Raw genomic sequence first — 18,570 nt, forward strand, 5'->3', positions numbered from 1 at the left:
TGCAAAAGAGATCACCGAACACCTTTTATAAATTCTAGAACACTGATCTGACGCGCAAAAGTATTGATGTAGTCTCGCAGTATTTATTCGATATGCATGACTGATTGGTTGGTTGATATGGAGTACTCGATTAACAGGATTCCAAACACATCAACACAATATTGATCAGATGCTCTGTTTAATGGTACTAGTAGGCCTACTTGTTTTAATTTCATTGTTTTTACCAGTATTAGTGGTTACCTCATTATGGCGTCATGGCGATGAGATAGCGCAACGAGCATAGTGAAAATGGCCTTACAGCAGTTTTATGTGTTGATCATCCACCAAAGACTGGAATCTTTACACCAAATGGATACATTGTGTCCACCCTTCTGATAGCGGACCTCCTCGCGTGTCGAGATTGTACATTAAAGGGATGGTACAGTATTGGTGGAGATGAGAATTGGGCTTTTAACTTTTTGCGAGATACCAAAAAAACACTTATGATATAGTACAGAGCATACCAGTTTAAGACGAATTCAAAGTTTATTTGATGAAAATCGGGTTTGGAATAACTGAAACATCCAAATACAAAGTAAAACAAAGCGATCGTAATAAAGTGTGTGTCCCACACTTTATTAGAATCGCCCTTTTTTTGGATATCTCAGCCATTTCAAAACCAATTTTCATCAAACAAACGTTGAATTCCTCATAGAATTACATGTTCTTTCATATTTCATAAGAGGTTTCTCATTATCTCACCAAAAAATGTTGGAAACCTGAAATTAGGTCTCAACCAAAACTATACGATCCCTTTAATGTGTTTTATGAAAGTAACGCAAGTGCATCTTAGAAGTCGACCTACATGTAAATTCAAGGAAGTTCTGTGCAAAGCGAAATTATTCTAAAAATGCCCCATCACGGAAGGCCTATCTCAAAAGAGCCTTCAACAGAAAAGTTTCGCTTGAAAACAGATTATATAATTTTCATGTTCCATATGTTTCTATAGTATTTTCATCAAAGTTATCGACGGTTCTGCATGATTTTACAATTCTTTTTCTGTTATATTGCAGATTGCCTTTGAATATTTTACTTTTGACTGCCCTTTGTCGAAATACGATTCATAATCGAATCAAATTATTCGTTGTGATACCGAAATCATAATGCATTATATCAACTTTGTTTTGATTAACATGAACACGGAGAATTTCACTTAATGACAATAATATAAAGCTAGTAAGTAGTTTTTTGGGTAGAGATAAGGCATGTTTTGACTGCATGACTTGCTTTAGATCTTTAGAGTGAATTTCTGTAAGAAAATCCAATATGCCATGCTCGAAGCTACCATCAAAATTTTTAAGTGCTAATTAACTTTAATGGAAAAAACGGAAATCTCATTTCCGTTGCATTCTATTTCAAAATTTACATGATACCATGTACGTTGGTTCAGTGTGTCTACTAAAATTACTAGGGGATACTTATGGCATTCAAATGAAAGAAAACAGACACTATTTTTGAACTGCTATCTCATGGCTTGAATGATCTAAAATTTTACATGACATGATTTATTTAATCAATATACACGTCATTTGATTAATTTTGATTAATATCCGCAGGACGATTAAATAGGGGGAGAATTGCGACGACTGGTAGGGAGTCTATTAATTCCGGCTTCTGCCACACGCAGCCAATCAGTGTGTGGTAAACACTCGCGGAGACTTTGAAAGGGATCGACAATAATGCGATTCAACCTGCAAACAGGATCATCGTGTGGTGGTGTTGGTGTCGGTTCTCGATCGCACGAGCATTGCTCGCACGGACTGTATAGTGTATGCATGTGCGGCTAGATCGGTCACATTCCGGCCTCTTCCATGTTGGTGTGTGAGCGTACAGCTCAAATCCGGCCAGCCAGTTTGTAACTTACTGTACAACTTTGTCTTTGACACTCGGAATACAGAATTTCTTTCCCATATTCCGGATTCATCATACATGGGATTAATGTCTTAAATCCGGTCAAGAGGTCTCATTAAATCAGCAGTAGTCAGATGACGTAGAAAGACGCATATCATGCATGAACATGGATAAACCGAAAGCAACGATCGGTCCATTTCGAGCAACAAAACTGGTGAGTAGAAGATGGGTAGGTAGACATCCATACGAGAGATCAGGGAGGTTCTCGTTCTCTCACCGTTGTGCTACTGCGAGCTGCTATGATGCTAGCTGGTTAGGTAGTGGTTTGTTGACAGTTGTAAGACTTGTTAACAATCGTATCTATGAACGATGAAGAATAACCGTTTTTGACACGCTCGAGTGTGTCGATATAATGTTCTGTCAAGTGCTAGTGCAGTGTTTACTAGAAAAAGTAAAATGGAAAGTAATGAGAGCATGCTACCAGTGCCCAGTAGCAGAGTAAATTTACTACAGCACTGAAGAGATCAATTTCCAATGCCGGGTGTCGACTCGACTGTGGACCTACATCAGTACACTATTAATCAGCAGTAGTAGACTGTAACGTTACATAGATTTTACAACAAGTTGTGGAACCTCTCAGTCGGTATTCACCGTGCCACTCTGTGGTATAACTAGTATTATAAACGTTAGAATTTAGATTGAGCCTACCCGTGCAGCCGTGGCATGGACGGACGGACAATACAAAAAACAAATTTAGAAATGAGATTAATACGCTGGCTTTCCATTTACCGCAGCAGCGACCCCATACGGACAAATACGTACTGTGTTACAGCGCCCCGCGACGGGGTTAGCTTTCCATTTGCATTTTCTTAGAAAAATCTGTCTGTCTTTCTAAGATAGAAGGGAATTCTGTGAAGCCAGACATTGACATACAACATGTAGTCTCTGCAGAATATATCCCTGATGATAAATTCAGACTAATCTTTCAATCAATTGCTGACTTAACTGGACCGGATTTGGGGTAGGCCTATGGTATGTATGTTGTAGTAGTGTTGTGGCTGAATTTCAACTTAAATACTGTAAAATGCATCAATTTGAATACATACCGATGTAGTTCAGTTATCATATTGACAAATATGGTACGGTGAACATATGATTCCCTTAATAATAGTCCATTGCTGTCCACTTGGATTTTTGCAGTGTACACCCAGATTTCAAACAGGTTGTAGACATTAAATATCCGTTGTTGAACATCAAATTTCAAATGCTACTTCTACGGTGCTTCTCATCTCAACCTAAAGCCTGTTCAGCAACTGGATGATCACTTCCTTTGTGATTGATGAATATCTGCAATGATAAAGATAAAACAATTGAATCACAGCAAGAAGTAAATTAAAATTATATTTTCATTCCTACTAGCTTGAATTATCCCAAATTTATGTGATCCTTAAATATATTGATAGTATAAAAAGTTCTTCATCACAGTGTGTCAATTATGATCTGAAGTGAAGATTGTTAGCGCTCCAGATATGCATGGTACCCAACAGTCACCACTAGATTTTGACTGTGTGACCATAGGTTATATGTCGACTGATTCAATTGTGATGTCGTTATAAAATGCATTATGTTCCTGTCATAACCTACTGTTACATTTCTCTTGGTAGCTGCGTGTAATTGGGTAACTTATGCGTTATGGCCGTGTGTTTAAAGGGATCGTACAGTATTGGTTGAGACCTAATTTCAGGTTTCTAACATTTTTTGGTGAGATAATGAGAAACCTTTTACAAAATATGAAAGAACATGTAATTCTATGAGGAATTCAACATTTATTTGATGAAAATTGGTTGTGAAATGGCTGAGATATCAAAAAAAAAGAGAGATTCTGATAAAGTGTGGGACCCACACTTTATTACGATTGCTTTGTTTTACTTTGTTTTTGGATGTTTCAGTCAGTCCAAACCCAATTTTCATCAAATAAGCTTTGAATTCCTTTTAAAGTGGTATGCTCTGTACTATATCATAAGTGTTTTCTTGGTATCTCGCAAAAAGTTAAAAGCCCAATTCTCGTCTCCACCAATACTGTGCCATCCCTTTAAGTATGGTCAAAAGATTTGATTATTAACTTCGAAATTGACACTGTATGCCTTCCGATCAACAGTGGAATACCATCATCAGTGATTTCCGATCAGGCATTCCGCTGAAGCGCCACCGATGGCGGATGCGCCACTATGACAACTGCTTCACGTCGGCGGAGGCCGTCGACTGGCTGCACAACTACCTCTGCAACAGTGAGAACTTTGGTCCCTGGGTCACAAGGCAACAAGTTGTGCTGCTCTTGGATAAATTTGTGCAAAGCAAAATCATTGAAGAAATACAGACCTCAAAAGTGGCTGCTGCAGAAAAAGCTTCATTTGAAGACAATGGTCATCTATACAAGTGAGTGGGCAGTTGTCCAGAAACTGAAAAAGGGGAAGGGTTAGAGAGAGAGAGAGAAATCAGTGGACCGTATACTGACAACCCTTCTAAGCTCTATTTGTTCTTCTTGAAGCTAAGCTAGTCTTTGCTAGAGGTGGTAGTAAGCTGCTTGACTAGTGGCCCTCTCTCACAATGAGTTGTGAGCACTCCCAAACTATTGTGTCCTGCCTGTCTTGTTAGACAATATCTCTCCACAGAGAATGCACTCTGATTCCTGAGTTCTAAATCTGGGATTTACTACAGGGACTTCGAGATTTTAAGCTGGTCTTTACTAGACTGATGGCCCTACTGCAGTGGTACTGATGGGCTATTGTCCAAGGTCAGAGAGTGTGCTGTAGGTTTATTACCAGCTGTTTTGTGGGTTTACCCCATTATTCAGTGCAGATGTACAATGAAACAGTAAGAGCTCTCCTAGCAAAAAGAGTTACATTCACATAGATGCTAATATATTTACAAGCAGAGATACTGATTAGGTAAAGCAGGTACTAGCAGTAAGAGTAATAATGAGTGATGAAGCCACTATAATGGGAAGGTTCTTAAATATTGAAAATATACAATGTATGCATATCATATACCCTCGGTTCCCACGTTTGCAATGTTTTTGTATTTCATTTGATATAAAATCTCTCATCTCACCGCATGTATGAAACCACAGATTCTTGCCAGTATCACCCATGAAGAAGCTGCGCTCCGCCCTGGCCAGCCGGAGTAGCATCCAGAGCCTCAGCCCCAGCCCAAAGGTCAAGAAGTCTGTTGCCAGGACAACGCAGGGTCGGGTCACCCAACCTCTGGCTCTTAGGGACACAAATGTCGTTGATGTTCGGCCTGCAGAGAGCAGCGGAGTAACCAAGGAGCTGCCCAGATGTAGACTGATACCCAGACCACTCACCACGGAACAGGTGGAGGAGGTTTGGAAGAGTGCCACGCTCAAGAGGTAAACTCCTAAATGTTACCATAGAAACAGAGATGCCAAAAATAGTGATTACAGTGTTAAAGGCATAATTTACCATTTGCAGATGAAACAAAAACCCAGCATTAGTGCTTTAAAATAGTTCTAAAATGTTAGTTAGGGATAGAAACAACTATTGTAAAAATTTGAATCAGTAAAATCAATGTTAAGTATTATTAAATATACAAAATGTGAACAATAGTTATAATAAAGATGTTTCCAGACTAAACCGTCTACAGTTACAGTTTATTGAGAAGAACATGAATATCTCGTTATATTTTAGGCTTTATTGCAAAAATTTTATAGGGTAGGATGTTTTGTGGTACAACAGACCTACTCATATGCATCAAATGTGATATCTTGAACATTTTTTAAATCACTGCTCCGATAGGTAAACTGGACCTTTAAATATCTTTCATAATTGCTCATATGTCATCTTCTTCTTGAAGACAGGTTACTGTATTTGGCAGAAATCTTGGTAGGAATCGGCAATGGGGGAAGGGAATCATAGTTTGTAACAAATTATGGTGGTGCCCAAAGGTTGGACCCAAGTACCCCCTATATTTTTTTTCCATATACTTTGTTGAAATTTCATCTTCTTCAAAACTGGTGGCTAGATTTTGAGCAAACTTGGCAGGAATCATCAATGGCTTATGGGGGAAGGGGAATACAGTTTTGTGCAAGTAGTGTTGGTGTTGCAAGTACCTGAGATTAAGAGGGTGTTGCCCAAGGGGCAGGCCTGCAGCAATTCCTGAATCTTTAGACTTTATTGATAGTTTGCCCCAGTTGGAGTACCATGAAGGCAAAATGCCTAGCTCTGGGGCCCGTTTCATAAAACTTGTCATCGGTGACAAGTTGTCATAGATGTGACAAGCTACTGAAATCCTTGCATCTGATTGGCTGAGAGCAAATTCGTCATAGAAATGTGGCAGTTGTCACTGATGACAAGTTTTATGAAACGGGCCCCAGGTGAGTATTAGGCCTTTAGGTTTCTCGTTCTTGTTTTGTATGTGTTTTTGTGACATGTGGATAGACCACAATTCTTGATAAGTAAGTGGTCATATGACCTGTTACTCTTTTAACACAGCCTTCAATGTTTATTTTCTTGTTGGAACAACTTCCCTTCCAACTCCTTGTCTTAAGCCCCCTAGACTGAAGATTACAAATATAAACACTGTTCTCTTATTTCAGACTGGAAAGGTTACTCTGGTTGTCAACACTAGATGGGCTGTTGGATGACTCTGTCATTGTCCCCTCCGACATCATTCACAACTGCACCCACATCAACAGGAATGGAGTGGTCCAGCTCTTGAAGAAGGAAGGGGACTTACCTCATTGGGTGCTGTCGGCAATGAGGTGCTTGGCAAATTGTAAGTAGGGGGTTGAACTCTATGGAGGGATTTTGATTCTGTATAAATCATTTTTGCACATTTGCTGGCGTAAAGATATCAAACTCAGGATGGAATAGGGCTTGTGTTGAGTCCTTTGCCAATTGACATTGAATCGGCCAAGTTAAAGCAAATATGGAATACTCCTATATTGGTCTATGAAGATGCTTTTGATAGGAATAAACATCAGACATTGTGAACTCTGAGCTACTGGGCAAAGCGATGGCTAATGGATGAGGTTAAAGCTTGTCAGGTAGAACAATGCATTTAAATTCTTTAAAAAGATACTAGTGTAATATTGGTATTAGATAGATTGTGTATAAAAGAAAATGGCTTGACTTTGGTCCCATTTTTGCCTTGATATGACACACAACAAATTATATTCTTTCCTTCTCTCATAAATTTCAAGGGCCTAGTAAGATTGACTCTGAGCTTCCCAACTATCCCGGTTTTGAGAGGGATGTCTTTAAGACCGTAAGCAACTACTTCCAGAATCTCAGTGAGCCCCTCATCACATACAGCAGATACAACCTAGTCATTGATTCATTTGGTGAGTACAGGACTGGCTTGACTGCACTGCACTGCCAGGCCTAGGTCCCATCCTGATTTCATTTTATTTTTTATTATTATTGTGTTGTTGTTTTTTTCTTAGTTGCCATGTTGCAATGTCATTATGTAGAAGGTATACTCAGGGCTTTGTTGTTTTTATTTTCATGCATGATCCCTAAAAGGTGATACTTGATCACCTGATACATGGTCCATGGTTGAAATTATGGCCTTCTGTTTTTGTTTTTTCCTTTTGTTGATCATGTAAAGAAAGAAATAGTGGTGATTTGACATCGGTATGAATGTCCATCTTTTGTTTTTGTTTTCGTTTTAGTTTTAAACCAGGGATTTAGTTTTTGCTGATGCGAGATGAATCATGAATTCATATGTCTTCAATATGTTGTTATGTAATGCCACCTGCATGTGACCTTTACCCTCCCATGTCATTCCCAGCCCCAGCTTTGTAAAATCCCCTTGCTTTGCTTCTAGCTATGTGCAAGTAATCCTCTAGTGCTGAATAGTGTTTAGCTAATTCATTATAACCTGTCAAGGCAAACTACAAAGATTTCCATTAAAATGTGTTTTTTTATCATTTTTTTTTTCAGATCTTTGGGGAATTATTCCTGTTTTAGTTAAAGATGGCAGATGAAGGATATTAGAATTTGAATGAATAGCATCTGTGCACTTTATCGCTATAAGCATAGTATGGCATAGATGTTAAATGAACTGACAACTAAAAGTGCAAACATATTAATGACAGATGTTAAATTGCTATCTGTGATAAACTTAATAGCTGATTAGCTGAACTGCTGTTGAAGTACTTGCTTTGTTTTAAAGAAGTACTAGAACTTGAGAAATGACTTGTATAAAGGTGTAGTTATAGAATAAAGCAGTGTGAGTTTCACTGTACATTTCATACCATAAAGGGAAAAAATATATGAGATCCTGTCTTACTCAACAAATGGGCATTTGATTGAAAACACACAAGACATAAGAACTAACACATTTGGATTCACATATCACATATTTTTATCACGTGATTGCATGTTGCCATCAATATATTTAATGATATATTTACAGCAAAATATCTAACAAATTATATTAAAGAAGTAATCAGTGTTGTAATTATGAAATTGTAATCAAAATGTATTTATTTGTACATTATATCTAATCACATTATTCTACTTTGTATACCTTGAGTGATAGCTCTCTGTCTCCTTACCTATATATACCAGTGTATATATTACAGAAATGTAATCAATCAATTAAAAAATTCCAAAGCTAAAAGGAAACCTATGCAACCTACTGATATCTAACGATGTTTCACGTACATTTGTATCATATGCATCGGATACATTATATAAACAGATAACTGCATCTATCTAAACATGGTAAATCACAAACATTGTCTGATTTTTTGTGTCATGAATATTTAGATTCTTTATTTGAGCAAAATTATTATCTTGTTATCCTGCAAAAGCGAAATACTTACTCAGTCAATTCTGTTTCTAGCAATGGGGTTCAAACAACACATGTACAAATGTAGCCAGAATCCCTCAATATCTAATAGAAATTATCTAGCATGAAACTAAAAGCATATTACAGAACTTTGTAAACTACATAACCCCCTTTTACTCCCCCAGGGAGGTAAATTTTGCATGCTTTCATTCCCATGTATTGCCCAAATTTCATTCCATTTACTACCCTCTCATCACTGCAAATTATGTACTAATTATCATCCATCCATTTTCTTTTCCATCTGTTTTTCTATCTTTCTCTCATCTCTCTTGATTCTTGTCCGCCTTGTCCCACCTTCCCTGGTATCCACGATCATCCCTCTAACAGTCAGTATGGAATGCAGGGATCGGGGTATTGTTCCTGGGCAGGAGGTTGTGACAGTGTACACAGGAATCAGGGGAGGGCTCACTTCGTTTCAATCGGTGGAGAGCCTCATGCTCAATATGACCATGGGTGGGGGAAACCTGTCGGCCAGGGCCTCGGGTAGGAAGAGGCCAGCCTGGAGGGATGAAGTCGGGAGCGTGGCTGGACAACGGAAGGTGCGACGCAGCACCAGCTGCGGTCCAGCTGACCTTGCAATGCAAGGAGACACCCCTCATCTACCCAACAACGCGGCTGGGATTCCTCGACGAGGACTGAACCAGAGGTTTGGAAGCACAGAGGTCTTGACTCACAGAAACACTTTCCTGCACAAGAACTACAATGTGTACAGCGCCAGCGCCGCAAGACCCCAAGGTCACAGGATGAGCAACGCTGAAGACGACTATGGGTTCGCGAACATGCCACCGTTGCTACCTCCAAAGAAGTCATCACTCGCCGAGGTAAGCTCAGTGAGTGATAAATCCACCTACGGGAATACGGGCTCCGTTCCAGCTCAAGTCCCGCCTCGCAAGTGCAGCTCACTCTCCAACATCACAGAGGCTGGTAAGAAGGAGAATCTACCCAAGCAGAAGTGGGGCAGTGGCCTCTTTGCCTCCAAGAGATTTGGCTCTGCGGCCGAACTCTTCGGGAGGCTGGTCAAGAAGAAGTCATCATCATATCGCGAACTGTCGAAGGACAGTGCCGAATTTGGGGACAAGGAGGCACCTGCAGAGCGGGTGACAAGCTCCAATCAGATCGTCTCGCCAGGACTGGCTCCGCCTCCTGCCTACCCTGTCTACAACCTCTCTCCCATAGAAGGATCCTCCAGGGAAGCAAGGGAGGCAACCCTCCACAGTCACACTGACGACTCGACAAAGGTTAGCCCTCCCTACCCAGCACCGATCAGAGCCACTCTTTCCTACTCCGCAATCTCCTCTGGTCAGCAGAGTTTTGTGACCCCCAGTGTCCATCAGGCCGAGATGACCCCCTCTGGCATGCCCTCAGCAATCGTGGGGTCAGTTCGATGTAGCAGGAGCCTGTCCAATCTCCAGACATCCACTCCGATGTATGAAAACCTGGCCCAGACAGCCCAGCGACGCCTCAGGAGGCAGGATAGCGTGAACAGCATTTCAAGTAAGTCCTGTGGTCCTATCACCACTAATCTCACTGGCCCTGTCTGTAAAAGGTATTGTATTCATCATCACAAGCAAAGTCATGCTCAATACCACGTCTTTTGGAGAAGTTGTATATGGTCAGTTGCACTTAAGAAACCTATACCTGTATGTAATTGCATTCAGAACAAGAACTACAACATACTTCCTGGAAAGTTGATGTACCACACCTGACCCAACAACACTGAAATGACATATGATTTTCATCCAGAATTATAAGCAGCATTCTCTAAACTTGATAGTCAGAGGAAGCAGCTTTGCACATTTTATTTATTTTTCTTAAACAAGTGAAAGGCCATGAATCAGGGCTTGGTTCTAAATTGGTGCACTATCAGCTGCTGAAATTGAAACCCAAAGAATGCCCTTTCTGTTGGTCTACACGTAGTATGAAGTCATCCAAATCATGTCACATGTTTCAGAGGCATGCTGGGATTGATATTCTGACATGGCAAAATATATGATGCCATATTTTACACAAAACATAATTTACCAAGAAGATGTGTAATTAATCTAGAACAATTTCAGGTGTTGTGCAGCATTTGCATAGTATGTCATGTTGTGTCAGGTTTGGTACAGAAGGGACTGTGCAGCTGTGTGATCACATATTTGTCACAATCCACAGTGTGGCTTGCTGCTCTTCTTGGGATTTGTATGGCTGAAAGTATAGGCATTATCACAAACATTGTGCGCAAATTGGGACATGATGGGAAATCCTGGTGGTGTACCATGATTACTGCACTTTGAGTCTAGGCCCAAGGTATAAACACAACTGTTGTCTCATGATAACTCTGCCGCTCCATTTTTTAAAAAGATACTCCTTCATTTTTCATTCTTATTGTGTGATTAAAGAGAGTGGTTACAGATGTCACGGCACTTCCTAACTCCATGTGACTAACTTAGGACTTCAAAGCCAAACCAATGTGGACAGGGATGATTATTTGTCGCTCTTTTCCGTTTCCAGATTCAAATCTTTGAAAAATAATTATCCCATGGGCACATTTGCACTTTGTTTTAGGGTTTGTTTGTTGTTGGTTTTTTTCTGATAGTACTCAAGACATTAGTCTCTAGATCTTGACACATCATGACAATCATGTGATTTGAATGTCTCCAATTTGTTGCCCTATTCTGTAGCAAAGAGCTTTGCACCACAAGCAAAAATACCGCATTTATATTCCTCAGTTGCTATATACTCTTTCTCTCAATATTGTCCATTTGATTAAAAGCATTTCCTTAGAATTACTTCATAGAATTATTATATTTTTACCATGTTTGCCCATCTTTCATATTCAATGCAGCCTTTCTCTAATTAGCCACTGCAGGTTAGCAGAACAATATTCCAAGTTCATGAAAGTCTTCCATCGAGTCGTTACCATTGCAACTGATTTACAAGTTGCTCAGTGTTTTAGTAGTAGCCATGACGAAAGAAATCATGGGCATACATACTCGGGCAGGATTCGAACCTACAACCTCCTGATGTCCGGATCTTTGGTGGTCTTGTGGATAAGACACCTGTCCGGAGATCAGGAGGTTGTAGGTTCGAATCCTGCCTGAGTATGTATGCCCATGATTTATTCTGTCATGGCTACTACTAAAACACTGATCAATATAGTGCTTTAATATTTTCGTTGATGTAGGGCAATTTGTCAATCAGTTGCAATGAACTATTCCAAGTCACCTCTGGTCCTTTGTTTGAGGGTCTGCTAAATGCAGGTGTCAAACATGTTGCTATATTGCTGCTATGAATACACTAAACATTTCCCCGTTTGGTGTTATTCTAAAGGTGATCATGATGCAGACCTATTCTTGACACTTTTAGCATTGATAGAAGAAATTCTAGTAATTTGGAATATTGAGGTTCTACTTTGTAAACATTACAGTTATTCAGGCATCCATTGTTAATCTCTAGTCTGTGACACACTTATTTCAACAAAGTTTTCTGGTGTGAGGGAAACGTCTTGTGGCAGTAATGTTGCCATGTTTCTTTCTTTTTCTTCTTGTAAAGTGCGTACTTGTAGAATTGCATTGTATCTTTACAATTATGATGAGATCAATTCCTATTTTAGCTTAACAATGTCTTTACTGATGCTGTTGCTCTATTGAGATTCATATTAATGCATTTAATTACATAAATCACATTTAAGAGGAAATCACATAAATGTACATAGTGATTGTCTAGTAGTACAAACAATATCTTTGATATAATTTTGCACTAACCATTTAAAAATTAGAGTGCTGCAGTGGGGATCACAATACCACCACCCTTAACCTGGACTGGGGCTTGGTGCAATTTCCATTGCCATGATATGGTAATTAACTCTACTTTAGTAAATAGAGAAAGCTCAGATGGAGAAATGGTAAAAGTTGTATCAAAATGGGACCAAAAAATAAAGTGTCATATAAAAATATTCTTTAATTGGGTTTATAAATTTAGCAGCCACAAACCCTTACCCAACAGTTACCATTGCTAGGTTATTACAAGGCTGGAGTAATTTGATACAAGAGGGATACAACTTATTGATTTCATGTTATTGACACAGAGAAGAAATCCAGTGAAGATGTACAAAGTGTATGCACAATTGAATAGGGACTCATTGGGTGTCATCCAGTTTGGGTGTGTGACAAGGACTACAATGTGTACAGTAAGTCATTGTTTTATGAACATTTGAAACACAAAATTACATAACTTTCTAATCTAAGGTCAGATTTTTCGAAGACCTTTACCATTGTGTTTGTCTTACTCTGTATTTAAGCTGACTTGAGCATGATGTGGTAGTCCACTTTTCATGCTTCATGGACAACTTGCTCTATGTTTCATTTTGTGTCGAAAGGCGTACTTTCCTTAATTCATGTGGATGTTGTTGTCCGCACTATTTCTCTTTGACACTTTTAACAAGGATCAAGCAATTGATTTTGGTTGCAGCCAGAAATACAGTGAAGATGTGGTATGATAAACTGGTTTAACATACTAACACTTGCTCCATTGCTAGTATTATATTGCATGATTCTCTCACTGCTCAGTGTGTGGGAGTTTGTTATATAAACTAACCAACCTAACACAACTAGCTGCATGCCTTCATCAATATCTAACTTGATATGTATAGCATCCACCTCCAATAGCGGTAGTCATATCTTATATACTTTCATGGCAACCTAATTTCTATCCCCTCACATCATAAGCTAATTAAACATTGAAGTATATCTAACATATACATATATTTACATATATTGGAATAAGTTATATACCAGCTGGTGAGAGAGAAACCTGTATACAGTATATTGTAGGAAGTGTGTATGAACTGCCTGATGTTGGGGTTGGTGAAGATATGTAATCTGTCTTTCCTGAAACTAATGTATATTTCTTGATTTGAAAGAGGTATTTGCAAGTATAAAGGTGGGTATTCCATTATAAATTGTCTGTATAAGCCCAGTGGGAAGAGATGTATCCTGCTACTTGATGGCTAGTGCATCAGTGTATCAGTGAAAAGTCTATTTAGAGGATAGCGACCTTCATTTCCGTACCATGGGGGCTGCAACTTTCACTGAACTGGTGTAGTTTTGAATAATCATGTACTGGTACCTAAATTCATCGGAAGTAACTTGTTTTTTATCTTAACTTCCCTTCATGTGCTTCCTAATTAGAAATATCCAGTGCATCATATTCTGCATGCTACATACTGTAACGGTAGAAAACTTCACTTGATTACATTTTCTTGCTCATCAAGGAAAATAGAATTTGCATGTTTGCAATTTTTACCAACTGTTGACATGATACCAGAAGTGATATAAATTCAGGTGTACAGAGTACATAGCGAACAAAATATTTTCATGAACATTTACATTGTCGTGTCAGCATTGCACAGCACAAAGTGCACACTGTGAACTCTTCCACATTATAACCATATCCTCATGCCTGGTATTCCTTCGTTCTATTCACCACACTCCAGGCCTATACCTCAGTGAGGACAAATCCTACTGTCTGGAGGCACTGAGGCTCTGCCTGCTGCTGCTTCCCCCGCCCCAAAGGAGGGCCCTCCACCTCCTACTACGCCTCATGAGCAAGATGGAGAACAATGCGGAGCTGGTGCTGAGCGCCAACGTTTCAACCAGGCGGTTGGTAAGGGGCTTCAGTTCAATGCTAGTTTTGTTCGTTGAATAATAATCATGGAGAAGCGTGACTTCACCATGGATTTATTCGTGAATTAAACCATAACACTTCTTGGGTATGCTAAAAAAAACAAAGAGGTAACACATTATTGTAAGTTCCAGTAATTGCAGTGCCCAGTGGCAATAGTGCAAATGCCAATAGTTGACTATTGTTGCCTAGCTTCGACCATTTCAAAGAAAAAGTTCACTCAAAGTTTTATGTTTTCACTTAACAGTGATATCGGTGACAATAAAGTATGATATGCAGAATGTAAAGTGACAAAATGATGTCATCCTATTTACTGGCACGTAAATCTCAAAACAATTTTCTTGTTTTGAATGACTGAAAAGAAAATCAAATTATCCTAAATTCATAACAATGATGTTAACAAATGATGATTCCTCACTAAGGGAGTAATCGTTGCTGAGCCATCAACCAAAAATCTTATCATTTTTCAGCTGCTGAACACGTTCACACGCTCCATCCTCTGCTGCGAGGCAGAGGCCGACTTGGATGAGTCGCTGGCCGTGAGGATAGTAGCCTATCTCCTTGACAACCACGCCAGTCTCTTCACCATACCGCAGGAGCTGAGACAAGACATTGAGGAGAGGATGATGTATCTGAAGAGGAGTCAGGTAGGCCAAATTATTTTACGCCTCCACTCCCTGAGGGTTGCTGGTAGCATTGTGTTTTTGGGTTGTCCGTTTGTCCCATCCATGCATCTGTGTGTCACACCAAGATCACGTTTAGCCTCTGTTTTTACTTTAGTGAATGTTTGTTTTAAGTTAGGAGTGCAGAGATGCCACTGGTTACTTATTTTGGCGGTATTTTGTACTGCTTATTTTCTTTGATCAAAAATACTGCAGGTTTCATGGAAAATACTGTTTCCCTCAATTGAATATTACAAGAAAGGTGAAAGTACTACTTTTCCACACACACAAAAACTACACCTTTTCAGATCTCATGATACTGCAGTGCCGTTTATAAGGTTTCTGTTAAGGTTGGCATCCCTGGGAGTGAAAGTAGACAGACTAATGAGAAGGATTGACTGATTGATTGATGGACGAACAGATGAGCAGAGTTTGGAATGAGGCGAGAGAAGACATTGGATATATCCTGTTCACCCTTTGAAAGCTTTGAGAGTGGGACTTGTAGAAAAGCAGGCTTGTTGGACAGAGATTGGTCCGTGAAAAAGTGCAACTCTCAAAAAGAAGTAGATAGAACAGCAAGATATAGATAGATAGATAGATAGATAGATAGATAGATAGATAGATACCGTAGATAGATACCAGTAGTTAGATAGGCCAATAGGCAGAAAAGAAAGAAAGATTGGTTAGTAAAGGTGGCTGAATCAGGGAGCTGTGAGCTCACACCTCCCTGGATGTATAATCATAGAAACAGCTACAGGTACATGTGGAAAAGACACAAAGACCTTGACCCCAGTTTTGAATTAGGTAATTTTTTTGTTTCAAATGTGCATTCTTGACAGTCAAGATGAATACATGACCACTCGAACTGGTGAGGAGTGAGAAGCAAGCATGAATGTAAAGATATCTTCCAGATATTGTGTCATGATGATGTATCTGTTTTATAATATTCCTCTTACTCTGACCTGCTGGCTACAGATAAAGTATGAGATGGACACAGAAAATGTCCAGCCGGCTGCCTTCTGTGCCCAGGTGTCCGTGGAGGAGTACGAGAAGCAGAAGACGTCCAGCTCTCAGAAAGCCATTGAGGACCTCCTAGACAGCATCATTGCCGACAGAGTGATGCCAGCAAAGGAGAAGAAGAAAAAGCTCAAGCTCGTGAGTTCTGAGAAAAGATGAAAAGATGTTGGATGGAGACAAAGATGTAATGGTTATCACTAGCATTTTCCAAGACACTTTAAATTGGAATCATGGCTAAACTATATATTTTCTCTATATAATGCTAGTTGTGCAAGCAGAGCTCAATGTTTTTAGTGATCCTCCACCAAACTGCTGTTCAAGTCCATTGTTGAAATGTATGTCATCAATAATAGTAAATTGACATTGATCATTTTGTGCAGTGAATCAGAAAAGTGTTTGTATAAATATCATTATAATAATGGCTATTATCATTGTATTTATATCTTTTCCTCTTTTTTTTTTTTTTTTTTTGCTAGAAAAGACACTAGATACATGTACAAATTTTGTTTTGCAATGATTTTGTTTTCATGACTTTCTTACCATTGATACTTGCAAGTTTAACATCAAGCCAAATCATTGCCTCTTGTAAAACAAGATAGAATCACCTCCAAGATGTTTCTTGAAAGCAAATAATTCTAAGTTCTCATTTCATCACTGGTTCTCTATGCACATATTTAGCCAGTCATGAAATTGTCTTTGTACAAGTTTTTAATTTGCAAAATTTAATGATCACAAAGTATACATAGCTCTGTCTCTTGATGCGATTTCATTGACTGAAAAGTTGCAGCTTATGAGCGAATGACATCTCTCTGTGTTTACCTCCCTATATATCTTTTTCACATTGACTGAACACCGTGCACAGTTTCAGAAGGCCTATCCGGACATTTACCACCGGCGCCTCCCCACCAGCTCCAGCGAGGCTGAGCTCTTCCCAGACAAGCCCAAGATCAAGCAGCCCATGCTCAACGTCAAGAGATCCCTGTCCAAGCTCAAGCCAATTCGATAGCAGCACATATATATGTAAGAGTTTGATTGCAGAAGGGGTCAAATGCCATTTCTAAACATTGTAACGTAAGTCCTTCATCAGATAATAGCAAAATAAAACATTTCCAATGATACTTCACTTGTTTCATAACAGGGAATAGTCTTGAAGTTATTAAAACATCTCATATTATATTTTCATATTTTTTTTCTTTGTGTTTTACAAGCTTTAAAGACAAATATCTGAAATTAACAAGAATGGAGTTAACTCCTTTTACAATCAAAGTCTTCACATGTATATAATATAAGCACATCTCATCTCTCCTTCCATCTGCACAGCATTGTGGGTTGAGAAGCAACAGGACGATATCACTTTGATAAAGTCTGTTCCAGAGTCTTGTCAGTGGTTGATGGATGAAGTATTATCAGGCCAGTGAATGCTTTGTTCTCCGAAGTGACATGAGTGTGAGATATAATGAAAGAGAGAGAGAGAGATGGTTAGATAAAGTAGACAAGTAGATAGATGCAAAGGTAGATAGAGAAAAAGATATAAATGCACAGACCCAGGTATAGTGAGAGAAGAAATGTAATATATTTTAATAGAAATACACACAAATATAGAAAAACAGAGAAAGATAGAAAGATGCTAAGAGACAATCAGAGACATATTGCCAAGTGAAGGACAAAAATGAGTTACAGGTGGAAAAATTTGTAGGAAAGAAGGTACAACTTGCTTGTCTACAAAGTAGTTTGGAGGTATACTGTCATGCTTTTGTCTCGTCGAGACACAGATGCTCTTTTGGCAGCGACAAATGATACATCAACTTGTTTTGAATGCATAAAGGGTAGTTGACCAACAAGTGGAATTTTGGCTCATGTTGAGTTTACCCTTGAAAATTGTTTTTGAATGAAAGCAGTGAAATTTAATTAATGAATTAGAAAAGAAGAGAGAAATAAATGACACTGTATGGAATTAATTTTTGCTCTAGGAACATTAACCTATTGCAGATGAGCTAATTTTGATGTAACACAGATTTCCCATAGATGCCTGCCCAAGTTTACGTGGGACTGTAGTTAGTCTTCCACGAGTTGAGGGAGTTGAGTTTAATACTAAAAAAATTATTCTTTTGTTTTCCTCAAGCCATCTCTAAAGACAGATTTAATTTCTCAGGGGATTTTTTCAGTTGATGTGACATCTGAACGATTGTATGCTGATTTCTTACTGGAGGAAAACTTTTGTGCTTTCAGTCCTCTTGTTCTTTCAGTCATGTTAAATGACCACATACCATGTACCGTGATTCAATTCTCGAGGTCATTTCATACACAGTAGTCTAGAGCATGCAAATTCTGCTACACAAATTGAACAAGCCTCCCAGAAGTCAGGTTGAGTCATATTGAATCATGTTGAGTTAGATTCTGTACTCACAAAAATAATGAAAGGTGCTGATAATTTAAGAGCCCAATTTTCATCATGAGAAAT

The 18,570-nt window shown here is 38.9% G+C and overlaps 1 protein-coding gene across 1 annotated transcript; it reads left to right on the forward strand.

Annotated features, from left to right (window-relative positions):
• The first annotated feature begins 2,047 nt into the window (after positions 1-2,047).
• On the forward strand, positions 2,048-17,115 carry LOC139743509 (DEP domain-containing protein 1A-like). The gene is made up of 10 exons (XM_071653989.1): positions 2,048-2,104; positions 4,049-4,326; positions 5,021-5,299; positions 6,506-6,684; positions 7,112-7,252; positions 9,094-10,260; positions 14,243-14,412; positions 14,901-15,077; positions 16,068-16,247; positions 16,972-17,115. Exons 1-10 carry the CDS (start codon positions 2,051-2,053, stop codon positions 17,113-17,115), a joined length of 2,769 nt encoding a protein of 922 aa, XP_071510090.1. The 5' UTR covers positions 2,048-2,050.
• The last annotated feature ends 1,455 nt before the right edge of the window (positions 17,116-18,570 follow it).

Source organism: Diadema antillarum, unplaced genomic scaffold, assembly GCF_040938485.1.
Source record: "Diadema antillarum isolate AM-2024a unplaced genomic scaffold, OU_Dant_1.0 seq00001089_RagTag, whole genome shotgun sequence".
NCBI lineage: Eukaryota > Metazoa > Echinodermata > Echinoidea > Diadematoida > Diadematidae > Diadema > Diadema antillarum.